This window comes from Salvelinus fontinalis, chromosome 4, assembly GCF_029448725.1.
Source record: "Salvelinus fontinalis isolate EN_2023a chromosome 4, ASM2944872v1, whole genome shotgun sequence".
Taxonomy (NCBI): Eukaryota; Metazoa; Chordata; class Actinopteri; order Salmoniformes; family Salmonidae; genus Salvelinus; species Salvelinus fontinalis.
Window position 1 is genome coordinate 44,970,381 of NC_074668.1, and position 15,493 is coordinate 44,985,873.

General features: G+C 41.6%; 1 protein-coding gene across 9 annotated transcripts in view; it reads right to left on the reverse strand.

Annotated features, from left to right (window-relative positions):
• The window catches only part of kcnt1b (potassium sodium-activated channel subfamily T member 1b), a 108,303-nt gene that overhangs the window by 66,176 nt on the left and 26,634 nt on the right, over positions 1 to 15,493 (reverse strand). For 2 of the 9 annotated variants that reach the window (XM_055920326.1, XM_055920325.1), the window contains exon 1: positions 10,242 to 10,691. The exons of 5 other annotated variants lie outside the window; for them this stretch is intronic. In XM_055920326.1, coding sequence (XP_055776301.1) covers positions 10,242 to 10,390 — 149 coding nt within the window. In that variant the 5' untranslated portion in view covers positions 10,391 to 10,691. Of the gene's footprint in view, positions 1 to 10,241; positions 10,692 to 15,493 lie in introns of those variants that run through there. 2 more of the 9 variants (XM_055920330.1, XM_055920329.1) reach the window with 1 other exon arrangement.

The following is a 15,493-nucleotide window of genomic DNA, read 5'->3' on the forward strand; positions in this document are numbered from 1 at the left end:
TTCTCACCTCACCTTGACAGTAGATCCGGCAAACCAATTTATATAAAAAACAGCAACTGCTAGTGCTAAACACTGCATGTATTTGTGAATTAATGCAGATCCATGCTGCTGACACTGACTGAATCCTCTGTCATTTATTCCCTCAAGGACCTATTGAAATGTTGTGGGGCCACATGAGTCTCTGCAGTAATTTAGAGGGATGCTGGAACTTGTAGTTTTGATTCCGTTTCCCAAAAGTAGAAGCTTGCCAGTGGGGCATAGAACTACACCCCTCCTGAAGTCACACCTGCCTCTGCCAACACCTCTGGGGAATTACTCTGTCCTTATAATCCAAAGGGACAAACAGTGACTTAAACATGTAAGGCATTTGCATTTAGTGTTTGTAAGGATCTCCATGCATGCACACGCACACACAAACATATACACCCCCCTGAATGTTAATGGCAGCTTTTATCTCCACTCGACTATCAAAGTAGGGATTGTGGGTAGTAACTCACAACGCACCAATCACGACAATGCTTCCATGGGGGCTACTCTGCTTTTCAAGTCAACTGATGAGCAACTGCTTCCGCTCCAGAACACAGCCCTAATGATAACAATTGTGACATAATTTACCATGAGGACCACGTTAAAGGGTGACTGCATTCCCTGATTTGGCCTCGTGTTGAAGATTGCTGATTAAGAAATGCTAGTGGACATTGAATTAAACCAAACAAGAGTTGTCTTGGGGGTGTAGCTTGATGGTGGTGTTTTATGTTTGCATACACTGGCTGATACTGTTTGTCCCCCCCCCCCCCCCCTGAGTCACCATAGTAACAACATAGCCATTTCCTTAAAATAGTCAGAAATAATTTAGGATAAATCAGGACATCTGTCATTAATTTAGACGTTTTTGCCGAGGAGGTATTAGTCACGCAATTTTACATCTAGCTAAGGTGTTTGGTGCAGTATTTCTCATGTAAATAATTGCATAAAAACGAATCAGCGCAGTGCATACAGTCTATCAGGTCGGGAAGGTATGGTAGCGCGCTCAGGACTGATTTTTAAGAACAATAACATGTCTACAACTTCATCATCTGCAAACTGTCAAGCTATCATAAATAAAGCACAAGTTACACGCTGTTTATCAGTGCTCGAAATCACTTGCTAGCTAGCTAAATGCCAACTCTGTGTTTAGCAATTAAGCTAGCAAGTAACGTTAGTAGCTAGCATGCTTCGGTGCAGGTTCGTTTTTTACAACTTTCTCACTATTTATTAAGCGTCTATCTGGCGGTGTCTAATAGGGAATCATGTAAAAAAAACAACAACAGGGTTTTGGATTATTGATAAATTGTAGTTGGGATACAAGTGCAAACTGATCATCTCAATTCTCATTTTGCACCAAAAAGTGGCAGACTCGAGTGATTGACACTATCAAACACATCAGCAAATGACCACGCTTAGAGCCAAGGGTTATTTCAACATAGCCTTGGTGACGTGTTGTCTTATTTAAACAAGTCTGAGGTGCTGTGTAATGTACAGGTCTGTCTGACTTCTTGGAGGTCTTGGCTGCTATGTTTGGATGGAGTGTGCAGCACAGCTACTTCTCTCGTGTTAGTGGGCACTGGGCAAGTGGGCATGATCGTCATCCATACCCAACCCTCCAGTAAATAGTGACAGTTATATTAAGATAGCTAGAAATTAGCACCAAAACAACCCAAGAGATGGAGATTTCAGATGCACTTCCCTTTATACAGTGAGCTCCCAAAGTATTGGGGCAGTGACACATTTGTTGTTGTTTTGACTGTGTACTCCAGCACTTTGAATTTGAAATGATACAACAACTATGAGGTTAAAGTGCAGACTGTCAGCTTTAATTTGATGGTATTTTCATCCATATCGAGTGAACCGTTTGGAACAAATAACTTTAGTCCGTTTCCTCGCGCGAACCAGGGAACCTCTGCACACATCAACAACAGTTTAAAGGCAGTCCACGGCCCTTGCAGAGCAAGGGGAACCACTACTTCAAGGTCTCAAAGCGAGTGACGTAACCGATTGAAACGCTATTAGCGCGCACCACCGCTAACTAGCTAGCCATTTCACATCTGTTACACTCACCCCCCTTTCGACCTCTTCCTTTTCCGCAGCAACCAGTGATCCGGGTCAACAGCATCAATCTAACAGTTTAACTTTACGTCCGTCCCCTCGCCCATACTCGGGCGCGAACCAGGGACCCTCTGCACACATCAACAACAGTCACCCACGAAGCATCGTTACCCATCGCTCCACAAAAGCCGCGGTCCTTGCAGAGCAAGGGGAACCACTACTTCAAGGTCTCAATGCGAGTGACGTAACCGATTGAAACGCTATTAGCGGGCACCACCGCTAACTAGCTAGCCATTTCACATCCGTTACATATATTAAAGTAGTAAAAAGTGAAGTATTTAGTCCCATATGCATAGGATGCAATGGCTACATCAAGCCTGTGACTCTACAAATGTGTTTGATGCATTTGCTGTTTGTTTTGGTTGTGTTTCAGATTATTTTGTGCCCAATAGAAATGAATGGTAAATAATGTATTGTGTCATTTTGGAGTCACTTTTATTGTAAATAAGAATATAATATGTTTCTAAACACTTCTACATTAATGTTGATGCTACCATGATAACGGATACTCCTGAATTAATCGTGAACAATGATGAGTGAGAAAGTTACAGACGCACAAATATCATATCCCCATGATATGCTAACCTCTCACAATTACAATAACAGGGGAGGTTAGCATTTTAGGGGATTGATATTTGTGCATCTATAACTTTGTATATGTGAATTTGTCCCACTACTTTTGTTCACCTAATATGGGGTGACTATTTTCCAAAACTGCTGTACTTTCTAAACGATTCACCCGATATGGATTAAAATACCCTCAAATTAAAGCTGATAGTCTAGTCTGCACTTTAACCTCATAGTCACTCTAATTTCAAGTCTTGGAGTACAGAGCCAAAACATCAACAAATGTGTCACTGTCCCAATACTTTTGGAGCTCACCGTAGCTAGCTTCAGTAACACCTGCTATGAGTATTTTTTATTTATTTATTTCACCTTTATTTAACCAGATAGGCAAATTGAGAACACGTTCTCATTTACAATTGCGACCTGGCCAAGATAAAGCAAAGCAGTTCGACACATACAACAACACATAGTTACACATGGAGTAAAACAAACATACAGTCAATAATACAGTGAAAAATAAGTCTATATACAATATGAGCAAGTGAGGTGAGATAAGGGAGGTGAAGGCAAACAAAATATATATATAAATAAATAAAAATATAAAAAGGCCATGGTGGCGAAGTAAATACAATATAGCAAGTAAAAAAAAGTAGAGATAGAAATAATGGGGTGCAAAGGAGCAAAATAAATAAATAAATACAGTAGGTAAAGAGGTAGTATACTGAAGACAGCAGTTAATGGAGTGTGTGTTAACTTCTAAGATCTTGATGATTAGGTAGTACGCTAATTACAGTTAAAGGTGCAACCAACATTTCTATTAAATTGAGTAAATAGCCAATTTGAGCACAGATATAGAGTAATGGATTAGATATGGATTGATAAGAAAACATCCCAGAAGGGATCCTGGATAATAACTTGGTTCATGCTCTCCCTCCCACTAAAGGAATAAAAAATACAGCATTGAGTCCAATCAACTAACAAGCTCCTGCATTTTAACTAGGTAACCCCTTGGAAAGGTGCTCTTGGATTTATTAAAAAGGTGCACTTGAGGTATGGGGATATCATTTGCATTTACAAAAATGAAAAAAAATCTGCCAACTGGATGGGCAATTTGCACTAATAGATAATGACTGGCACAACATACAGTGTAGTGTGTGAATGACGATAGTAGTGGCCCTACATTGAACAACAGCTGAATAGGATAAGCCTATACATAATCAATTGTGGTACAGGGGGCTGAAGAGAGGATTGGGGAGGTTGTAAGAGATTAAACTAAGGCAGAGAACTAACAAAGCGAAAGAACATTGCGTTCAGTCTTTTCAAGCACAGCACTCTCCTCATTTCAATTAGAAAAGCGGCAGCCTCGGCCTGCACAGCAACAAATCCCCCTGCAATCCGTCATCAGCATCCTCCAGCTATTCCCTAGACAAAAGTTCTTATTACTATTGAGGCCAGAGCATTGTGGTCAAGCCATTCCTTTTTGTCATTTAGCAGACCCGTAGCAATTAAGGTTAAGTGCCTTACTCAAGGGCACATTTACACATGTTTCACCTAGTCAGCTCGGAGATTCGAACCAGCGACCTACAATAGTATTTATACCATAGTATAGTATTTAGTAAAGTATTTTTTTCATGCGGGAATGGGTGAGTTGGTGTGAAGATAAAGATCTAATGATCGCAATGAGGTGAAAGCCCAGTTGGTGCTCTGAAGGGTGGAGGAGGATTCTGGAGAGGGAATTCAGATTAAGTATGACGTTTTTCTATACCTATAGCTTAGTATATTGAATCTGAGTTACATCTCAATAGCTTTTGTAAGAGTACACACAATTGATTTTTTCATGATCTGTGTCAAACCTGAGTAACATCTATAGCAGCGTTTCCCAAACTCGATCCCGGGGACCCCAAGGGGTGTGTACATTCTGTTTTTTGCCCATCATCACGCTTTAATGATTTGAATCAGCTAGTAGTAGTGCTAGGGTAAAAACCTAAACATGCACCCTTTGCGGTCTCCAGGACTGAGTTTGGGAAAGCCTGATCTACATGGATACAGTTGCAAAAAATATTTCTGTTTCATAACATTAAGGGACAGACTGGAAGCATAGAACATAGCATATTCCCATAACCATTATATAAATTATGATTTATCCCAAATGTATCAAACCTGAGTAACATCTCAATTGATTCTATAGGGATAGAGTGGCGCACAATTATTCTAGCTTCTTAATTTCATGATATAAGGCACATGCTTTGGAAGCGAGTACTATTAATCCTATAATCCCATAATCCTAATAGTCCCATAATCAGAATATCGTACAAATATTTTACAGTATAAAAGAACAAGATCTTACAGTATCAACTTCCTGTATCCTTGGAAAGAAAACTACTATATTAGTTTACTTTAAGTCTTGGTTACACTGTTTGTTTACATCCTACATCCTTCCGACCAGCTGTTGGTATGAATGTACCGTGACGCTTCCTAGCACGGCACTGAGGGGGTTCCTAGGCATTTAAATAATGGCGTAATGAATAACTAAACAGAGAGGAGTGTGGAGGAATGGAGCGGTGGGTCAATGGAGATGGGTCATATTATGGATTCTCACTACTTTCTTCCATCTCTCCTTACTTCCATCCTCTCTGGAGCTGAACACTGAACACGTAGAGGACAGGTCTCACGCTGATCATGTTTCATTGCCTTCCCATGCAGAACTCTGACTGACTGACTGACTGACAGCATCCTTTCTGTCTGAAGGAAGCAAATTAAAAGTGATGGGAAGTGGGAATTTTGTTGCAGTCACAGATACAGTAATATAACGTTTTTGTACTATAAAATGTTTGTCACACAATATATGGACATGTAAAATATAAGTGTAAAATTAAATGATATGGACACTATTATGCAAATGAGAGCCTCGGCGTGGATGTTGATTAAAGGCAGCCCCCTGCACCTCTCTGATTCAGAGGGGTTGGGTTAAATGCGGAAGACACATTTCAGTTGAATGCATTCAGTTGTACAACTGACTAGGTATCCCCCTTTCCCTTTCAATTTCATACAAGATCAATGCATAAAAGACCAGCACAACAGACTAACTATCTAATGTGTGGTTCTGTTTGACTATCTAATATGATAACGGATGTTACAAATGACTCAGACAATCTCTGCTATATTCTACTGTGTTTATCATTCCATGCCGCAGCAGTAAATCAACACAGTAGGCTATTAAGTGAAAACTGTGCTGTGCCTGGCTGCATACAGTACACTCAACAAAAGTGGGACGATTTACTCTCATTCTCACTCCAGTGTATGTAGATCAGTGCACGATGACTCTGAGGCTTTTGTGAGTATATTAAGCTGCATGGGCTTAGAGTCATAACCACCATTATCATAATCATCTGAGGAACACTATCTTGTCCCTGCACGCAAGCACACACACATGAATGCACATACACGTGCACAAGCACTAGTGATGCACGGGTTGACTCATAACCCGCAGTCCCCGCGGTTATATCTGCGTGGATGAAGGATGAGTACGTGGCGGATAGACAGGTTGAATATAGAGAAAACAATGCATTAAAAATCCATAAATGTATCATTCTTGTGCAATCCATATCTATAGGCTGTATTGAGGTTTTCCATTAGGCCTTAAATGTATTTGCTGCACGAGAGAAACAGAGATGAAAGAGGAAAGAGAAAACAAACTTTACCACTGTCAACTAGATTTAAGCATTCCTTCTATCAATGTTTTATGACTTTTATTATTGTGAGCAAGGGTTTATGTAGTATTCTAGGGCAACAGGTAATGACAGAAGAGAAGCTGCATCTAGCCTACCAAAATGTCAGAAATTATCAGCAGAAACATAGTCCTATGTAAAAAGGCCTGTCAAAAAATTGTTCCGCCATCTCTGACTGCACGCAGCATTGTCTATATTTGCGGGTTAGGGTCGGGTGCGGGCCTCAGATTTTCACAAGTCCGGCAGTTGTGGATGTGTTATTAGCAATTGCGGGCGGGTGTAACAGTATAACTTTAGTACGTCCCCTCGCCCCGACCCGGGCGCGAACCAGGGACCCTCTGCACACATCAACAACTGACACCCACGAAGCGCCGTTACCCATCGCTCCACAAAAGCCACGGCCCTTGCAGAGCAAGGGGCAACCCTACTTCAAGTCTCAGAGCAAGTGACGTAACCGATTGAAACGCTATTAGCGCGTACCCGCTAACTAGCTAGCCATTTCACATCCGTTACACGGGGGAAACAGCTGACCCGCGCATCACTAGCATGTGGACAAACGCACGCACGCACACACACACACACACACACAGGGCTCTTTAAACTTCCTAATCATCTCTGTCTCAGAGCCTAAGGCTGACAGCATGGGGAAACAACAACAGGGGATAAAAAGTAGGCAGGGCAGACAGGAGAAGAAGATCTGCAGAGGCCTGGTAGCTTCTACTGTTGAAAATAAATAGAAGAGAGGACCAGAACAGTAGTCTAATGTTTGGAAAAGATTTGGTGAAGTGGTAAAAGAGGATGATATGTATGTTATGTATAATGATCGTGAGGCGCTATACAAATTTGACAGTCACAAGAGGGGGAATTCAAATTGAATCAGCTGTGTTTTGTTAGGGCAAAAAACGAAATGTACACCCCTTGGGGTCCCGAGGACCGAGTTTGGGAAACTCTGACCTAATATGATATTAACTCCTGCAGAATTAAGCATTTCTTGCAGTAAAATGATACACCAAGTATACATTTTTAATCAGGAACAGGAGTGGAGAAATATTATTAATGTATTATAGGATGTTGAGAGAATGAATGCGCGGTTAGGGACCGTTTGTAAAGGGTGCCAGCTTTATCAGCATCATAAACGCTGATAGTGTTTCAACCACATAAAATATGCATCCAAGCTGAACCGAAATCTTATAAACAAGCGTGTTGAGTCGTTTTAACAGCTTTTAATTTCCTTAAAACTGGTCAAACTGATGAAATTTTGCATGGAAAGGCGTTCTCGTTGTTTTAGAGTTAGGCCTATTGCATTTTCTCTAAACGTCTTTGCTGCGCGAAAGAAGCAGATATGAAATAGAAAGAGAAAACAAACTTTCCGATGTCAACAGGATTGAAGCATATCTATTTATGACATTATTCTGGTGAGCAAGGATATATTTAGCGTTCTAGTAATAACAGAAGAAAAGCTGCATGTATCTAATTATTGTGAGGGTGCAAAGCACCCCACACCATATTTTTATTTAACCAGGCAAGTCAGTTAAGAACACATTCTTATTTACAATCATGGCCTACCGGGGAACAGTGGGTTAACTGCCTTGTTCAGGGCCAGAATGACAGATTTTTACCTTGTTAGCTCCGGGATTCGATCGAGCAACCTTTCGGTTACTGGCCCAACACTCTAACCACTATGCTACCTGCAACCCCTAACAAATAGCCTGACTAACAAATAGCCTGCATAAATGTTGGAAATTACAAGCAGAAACATAGATATATCTAAAAAAGGCCTGTCAAAAAATAGTTCCACCATCTCTGACCGTACAGCACATTTTCTATATTTGCGGGTTAGGATCGAGTGTGGGCCTCAGATTTTCACGTTAAATCAAAAATATGAAGTACCTGTGGCCCCAGAGGACCAGGGTTGTCTACCCCTGCTCTATGGTATACCAGCTACAGTACTTTACTTTAGACTCCACAAAAAGCCCCCTGATGCATTTTGCTGTTGGTGCAGCAGTGGGCCTCTTGATTTCTGCCTCAGTCTGTATTATTTATGAGAGATAGTGCCTTTGAAATAGAAACATATACTGCCTACAGACTATACTGTCCAGTTTTCACAGGCGGCAGTAAGGCAGTATACTATAGCCTCAGCAATAATGCATTCGCTTTGACATAATTATTGTTGTAATGGTATACAGAAAACGATTAACATACGTGTGTCAATATTTCGGAATAGTTAATGAAGCCAGTGACATTGGAAAATCACAGGTAAGTGGATCCAATGTGCATGCATGTCAGAACTAAACATTACAGGCATATGTAACTGTTAATAATGTTAAAACTGCTGTAATTAACTGTATTGACTTGGCACAACTCTCTGCAACTATTGAAAGATTTAACACCCTGCACCAAGCTCAACCTTACTTTGCCCCTCTGGATTTTGCTACACAGCAAAAAATACTGTAGCAGACTCAAAACATTGTTGCACGTTTCTGCACAACCAACATCATTCATTGAATTATGCAGTAAAGTGCTAAGAGAAACGGTGAGAAGGGATGAGAATGTTAAAGAGAGCATTTTAACACCCATACTGACTTTTATTCAGGCAGGCCAATGTACGCTGCCTGCATATCCTCCCCCTCAATGAAACCGTGCAGTCCCATTCAGAGAGAAGCATCTCATGTGACTTGGCTGGGGAGTAAAGGTAAGGCTACTCCACTGTAGTTGCTGATGTGCTCTGGCACACATGTAGCCTAGGCTACACACATAGGCTGCACACAGAGACACACAGACACACACACACAGAGACACACACACACAGAGACACACACACACAGAGACACACAGACACACACACACACACACACACACACACACTCACTCACTCACTCACTCACTCACTCACTCACTCACTCACTCACTCACTCACTCACTCACTCACTCACTCACTCACTCACTCACTCACTCACTCACTCACACTCACTCACAATCCCCTGTGGTTTGCATTGGAAAGCAGACAGTAACTGAAAGGTTTCTGGTTAGAATTCTCGAATCCCCGAGCCCAGCCGACAGGGCTTTGTCGATGTGCCCTTGAGTAAGGCACTTAACGCGTATTGCTCCTGTAAATCGCTCCGGTTATTAAGAGCGTCTGCTAATTTACTGAAAAGTATATGTCTATCATTGAAATTAAATCGATTAAATCCCTTGAATGAGCAAAATATCAATACAATTGTGTCAATATCATCCATGCAATCAATAAAGCAATTGCACGGTCTATAAAGAGCCGCAGCATCATCGGAGTTATGTAAGCGATGCACAGGAATCAAACTGCAGACATAAAGAAAAACCCAGAAAAACCTAAACAGGAGGCTGAGAAAAAATAGAATTTACAAGTGGGTGGCACACACAGTGCCAATTTCCGCAAATGTAACAAACAGTGCCATTGCGTGCAGTCAGCTTTGACAATCCGTCATAAATCAGTTTCATAAATCGCGCATAACATGTGTCAATATAGCCTTAACCTATCAACAGACTGGAAAACAAAGATCGCGATTTGTTATTTTCATTTTTGCAAAAGATTTAATCGACTAAGGAATGTAGGCTATATATTAGATACGAAAGTATCATTACAAAGGTCAATTCATATCATTTGCCTAAATATAATAATAAATAGCTTATATGGGATACAATTTGACTGCGCTTTGCCCCGCGCGCTTGAAGCACAACGGGTTTGAGGATGCTGCAGGTTTGATATCGAACTGGTGCTCTTAGTCCGAGACATGCAGCGGCTTCATGCGGGTCAATGTGCGGTACCTTTGCCCAGCATCACTCCCAAAAGAGCCCATCGTCCGTATCGGCTTCAACGGGTTGACCCAAGTCGGCTCCTCCGGTGTTTTCGTCGCCTCGGTCTTGACGTCTGGGTCTATCTCCGAAGGAGACGGCGTGAGTTTAGCGCCTGCCATCGTTCACCCTCTCCCAAGTTACCCCCAGCCGAGAATGACCAATATGTTACCCCTCTGTTGTCAATACCAGCCTACGGAGCGACTGAAATTCAAAACTGAATCCTGAACACACTTCTGCGGCAATATAGACCGAGGTAGACTTGCTTTCCATTCCTTTCTGCATCACACAATCACGTGAGAAAGTGCTGGGAGCTTATTTTTATTGAGCAGCACTCCATCATTTGGAGATGTGAGGTCCATTGCATCTCAGCCTCAAGACGTCATCAAACCATTCTACCCAGTAGACGCGTGCCTCTGTTGCTAGTGTAGCTGTACTAATTGTTACATAACTTGCAAGATGTTCAAAGGGGGGTGTGATCAAAGATTTATTTTGATCACTGCACATTGCCACAGCTGTCATTCTGTGCACCAAAATATAATGTGTATTAACAGTTTTGTAGTGTAAAGTGTCTTTACCCCATTATGAATTAATAACCTCTACAAGATCGGTGGGTCCCAGCAGGAAGGTTGAGCTAAAGTAGGCTAATGCGTTAAGCACGAGGTTGTAAGTAACACAAAAATTTCCCAGGACATAGACATATCTGATATTTGCAGAAAGCTTCAATTCTTGTTAATCTAACTACACTGTCCAATTTATAGTAGCTATTACAGTGAAAGAATACCATGCTATTGTTTGAGGAGAGTGCACAGTTATGAACTTGAAAAGTTATTAATAAACCAATTAGGCACTTTGGGCAGTCTTGATACAACAGTTTTAACAGAAATGCAGTGGTTCATTTGATCAGTTTAAGACTTTGCACATACACTTCTGCCATCTAGTGGCCAAAATTTAAATTGCACTTGGGCTGGATTAATACATTATGGCCTTTCTCTTGCATTTCAAAGATGATTGTACAAAAAAAATACAAAAAAGCATTTTTTTTCCCTTTGTATTATCTTTTACCAGCTCTAATCTGTTATATTCCCCAACATTAATTTCACATTTCCTCAAACTTCAAAGTGTTTCCTTTCAAATGGTATCAAGAATATGCATATCCTTGTTCAGGTCCTGAGCTACAGGCAGTTCGATTTGGGTATGTCATTTTAGGCGAAAATTGGAAGGTTTTTAATGCATAGGATCACTGAGGTGAGGTTTATTAATTTACAAAACAAGAGTGTTGGATGACTTATTCATACTGTGAAATCTCAGTAATGCTTGACGCTCGCAGTTGCCACCAGATCTGACACTCCTATAATCAGTAATCACTCCCATGTCTCATCTAAAGTGAGTAGTCTTTTACAGTGTAGACACAACACCTGATGTGGCACCACCAGACCAACAGCCACAGGCATATGAACAGGTGCACTGCAATTAATGAACACTAGGATGCTTGTATGCACTTAATATAGGAGCTCATTTATAACACCAAAACAAAAATGGAACCTCCACTCCTCACCATGGCCTACAGTATATTATCCAACATTACTGAACCCTCAGCCTTTTATGTTGTCCTACAGTGAAGAGGATAATACAAGGAAAGACAAAAAGACAGCCTGTCACAAACACTTTAGAATGATCAATAGATAGCAACTCCAGGAAAAGCAATTGCACGAAGAAAAGTGAAGGAGGACTGAGTCCAGTAAGGGAAGAAAATGATATAGGTAATGTAATAAAAAAGTGATAGAGATTGAAGGGGGTGCAAGAAAAAAATGATTTAGAATGAAGGATGGAAAAAGGATGAGGAAGAAAACAAAGGAGGAAACAGGAGAGGACCGTACTCAGTCTCCACAGAGTCACCTTGTGGTGATGGAGAGAACAACAGCCATACCTCCAGCAGACACTGAGCAGGAGCAGCAGTTTACCACAAGGAGCAGACAGAAACAACTGAATGATCAGTAGTATTTTATGAGCAAAATATAGCTCTTAGGATAAGTTGATGCTTTGTCAATGTGTGTATGTAACAGGGGGACTTCGTAACCAGGAGCTATTGCCATTAGATCAAAGGGAAATCACTCTGGTGCAAGGGATACTAATGGGTTTTATACATAGTCAAGGCCAATACTTGCCAGAGCGTGATTTCAAATGACCTCCGCTACATGTACCTTTTTGGAAAACAGCAATATATAGCACTAATAACACTACCACAGCCTGTGACAATAAAAAACACTAGCTATAAAAACATACATACTGTACTGTAGTGTTGTTAGAAGATTGAACAGTCAGCAGATTGCAGATAATAGGCACTTTGGGAGAGGGTCAAAAATGTCCCCTTAAATCTCATTCCAATACTGAAAATAAGGCTGGCGACAGTGGGAATGGAATGGCAGTCTGGGGGCGACAATACACACACGGACACACATACACAGACACACTGCAGTCGGAGCGACCACAGTCCCCTAATCCCTCATAATCACTGGTCATGCACCACTACCTCCTTCCCACTGCAGATGGCAACCGAGAGCCACCGTAACACTGTTCTGTCAAAACACATTAGAACAGGAGCAAGCGGCGTCAAGCTCCACAGGCTACACAACACCACAGCTGTCTGCTTCAACATAACATGGCCAGAGAGGGGAGAAAGGCTGACAAGTCAACACCACTGGCACACACACATTCATGACCACATACAGTACGCACACACGTGCACACGTATACACACATACTGTATATACATGCTTGCACACACACACACACACACACACACACACACACACGCACACGCACACACACACGCCTGTGCATGCAGCAGAGGGACTGCGACCCAAGGGCTAACCTGAAAAAGAGCACTTTCCTCTATGTGTTCTGAAATAGACTATGCCTCAGGGATCAAGGGGGGGGGACAGAAGTGGAAACTGGTTGTTTATTTTAATGGCATAATAGTCACATATATATATATCTACAGTACCAGTCACCAGACACACCTACTCATTCAAGGGTTTTTCTTTATTTTTACTATTTTCTACACTGTAGAATAATAGTGAAGACATTAAAACTATGAAATAACACATATGGAATTATGTAGTAACCAAAAAAGTGTTAAACAAATCCAAATATATTTCATATTTGAGATTCTTCAAATAGGAACCCATTCTTTGCCTTGATGACAGCTTTGCACACTGTTGGCATTCTCTCAACCAGCTTAACCTGGAATGCTTTCCCAACAGTCTTGAAGGACATCCCACATACTGTATGCTGAGCACTCGTTGGCTGCTTTTCCTTCATTCATTCCAAACCATCTCAATTTGGTTGAGGTCGGGTAATTGTGGAAGCCAAGTCATCTGATGCAGCACTCCATCACTCTCCTTCTTGGTAAAATAGCCCTTACACAGCCTGGAGGTGTGTTGGGTCAGTGTCCTGTTGAAAAACAAATGAAAGTCCCACTAAGCCCAAACCGGATGGGATGGCATATTGCTGCAGAATTCTGTGGTAGCCATGCTGGTTAAGTGTGCCTTGAATTCTAAATAAACCACATACAGTGTCACCAGCAAAGCATCCCCACACCATATTTTGATTTATTTATTTAACCTTTATTTTACTAGGCAAGTCAGTTAAGAACAAATTCTTATTTGTCCAGCAGCATACCACCCTGCATACCACTGCTGGCTTGCTTCTGAAGCTAAGCAGGGTTGGTCCTGGTCAGTCCCTGGATGGGAGACCAGATCCTGCTGGAAGTGGTGTTGGAGGGCAAGTAGGAGGCACTCTTTCCTCTGGTCTAAAAAATATCCCAATGCCCCAGGGCAGTGATTGGGGACACTGTGTAGGGTGCCGTCTTTTGGATGGGACGTTAAATGGGTGTCCTGACTCTCTGAGGTCATTAAAGATCCCATGGCACTTATCGTAAGAGTAGGGGTGTTAACCCCGGTGTCCTGGCTAAATTCCCAATCTGGCCCTCAAACCATCATGGCCACCTAATCATCCCCAGCTTACAATTGGCTCATTCATCCCCCTCCTCTCCCCTGTAACTATTCCCCAGGTCGTTGCTGCAAATGAGAACGTGTTCTCAGTCAACTTACCTGGTAAAATAAAAATAAAAAAATAAATTTACAATGACGGCCTAGGATCAATGGGTTGACTGCCTTGTTCAGGGGTAGAACGACAGATGTTTACCTTGTCAGCTCTGGGATTTGATCTAGCAACCTTTTGGTTACCGGCCCAATGCTCTAACCACTAGGCTACCTGCCTTCATTGTTTACGGTGGGAAATACACATGCGGAGATCATCTGTTCACACACACAGCATCTCACAAAGACACGGTTGGAACCAAAAATCTCAAATTTGGACTCATCAAACCAAAGGACAAATATCCACCAAAAAGAAAGGAGGACCAAGGCACTCTTCATATAATTAATTAAAATGCCTTTATTAGTATGGCATGTTCAATAGAAACTAAGTTGTTTAAAAACCGACGCGTTTCGGCTGCATGGCCTTCGTCAGGGAGTATAGAAAAAGAAGTACACAATGTCCTCTTTTGAAAGGCTTTTCCAATTAGCCCTAATTAGAAGAGGGAGTGGTTACCAAATTGGACACACCTAGTAAGCAATAACATACACATGAAAAGGTGAAATACTGTAGCTATGTTATCATGAGCATACAACTCCAAGCTAGAAGCATCAGAACACCCAGAGAGGCAGTTCTAACCTTAAATATGACTGGGAGAAGTGTCCAGAACAAGAAAGCAATATATTCCACAGTATACTAGAACACAGCAAAACATGAACAACAGTCCAAACATAGCTGAGGGCAATAGAGCAAAATGTCCACTAGATGACAGCAAAATGGACCCATCACAACCCTACAGGAAGGGTGAGAAATCCATATCTTCATTTAAACCAGGGTACTTAGTGGCCTGTAGTTTGTAAATCCAAAAACTTTCCCTTTGGTTTAACTGTTTGAGACGGTCCCCTTTTCTAATAGAGGCTGGAACATGATCAATACCCATAGCTTGTAGGGAGGCAGGATTGCCATGATGTAAGGACTTAATAGTGCCTAGCCATGGGGTAGTCTTCATTGCCTACCCGTATGGCGTACTTGTGTTCCGCCAAGCGATCTTGAAGGCGTCTCTTTGTCCGTCCAATGTAGAACACCTTGCACTGTGGACATTCTAATCTATAGATGACATGAGT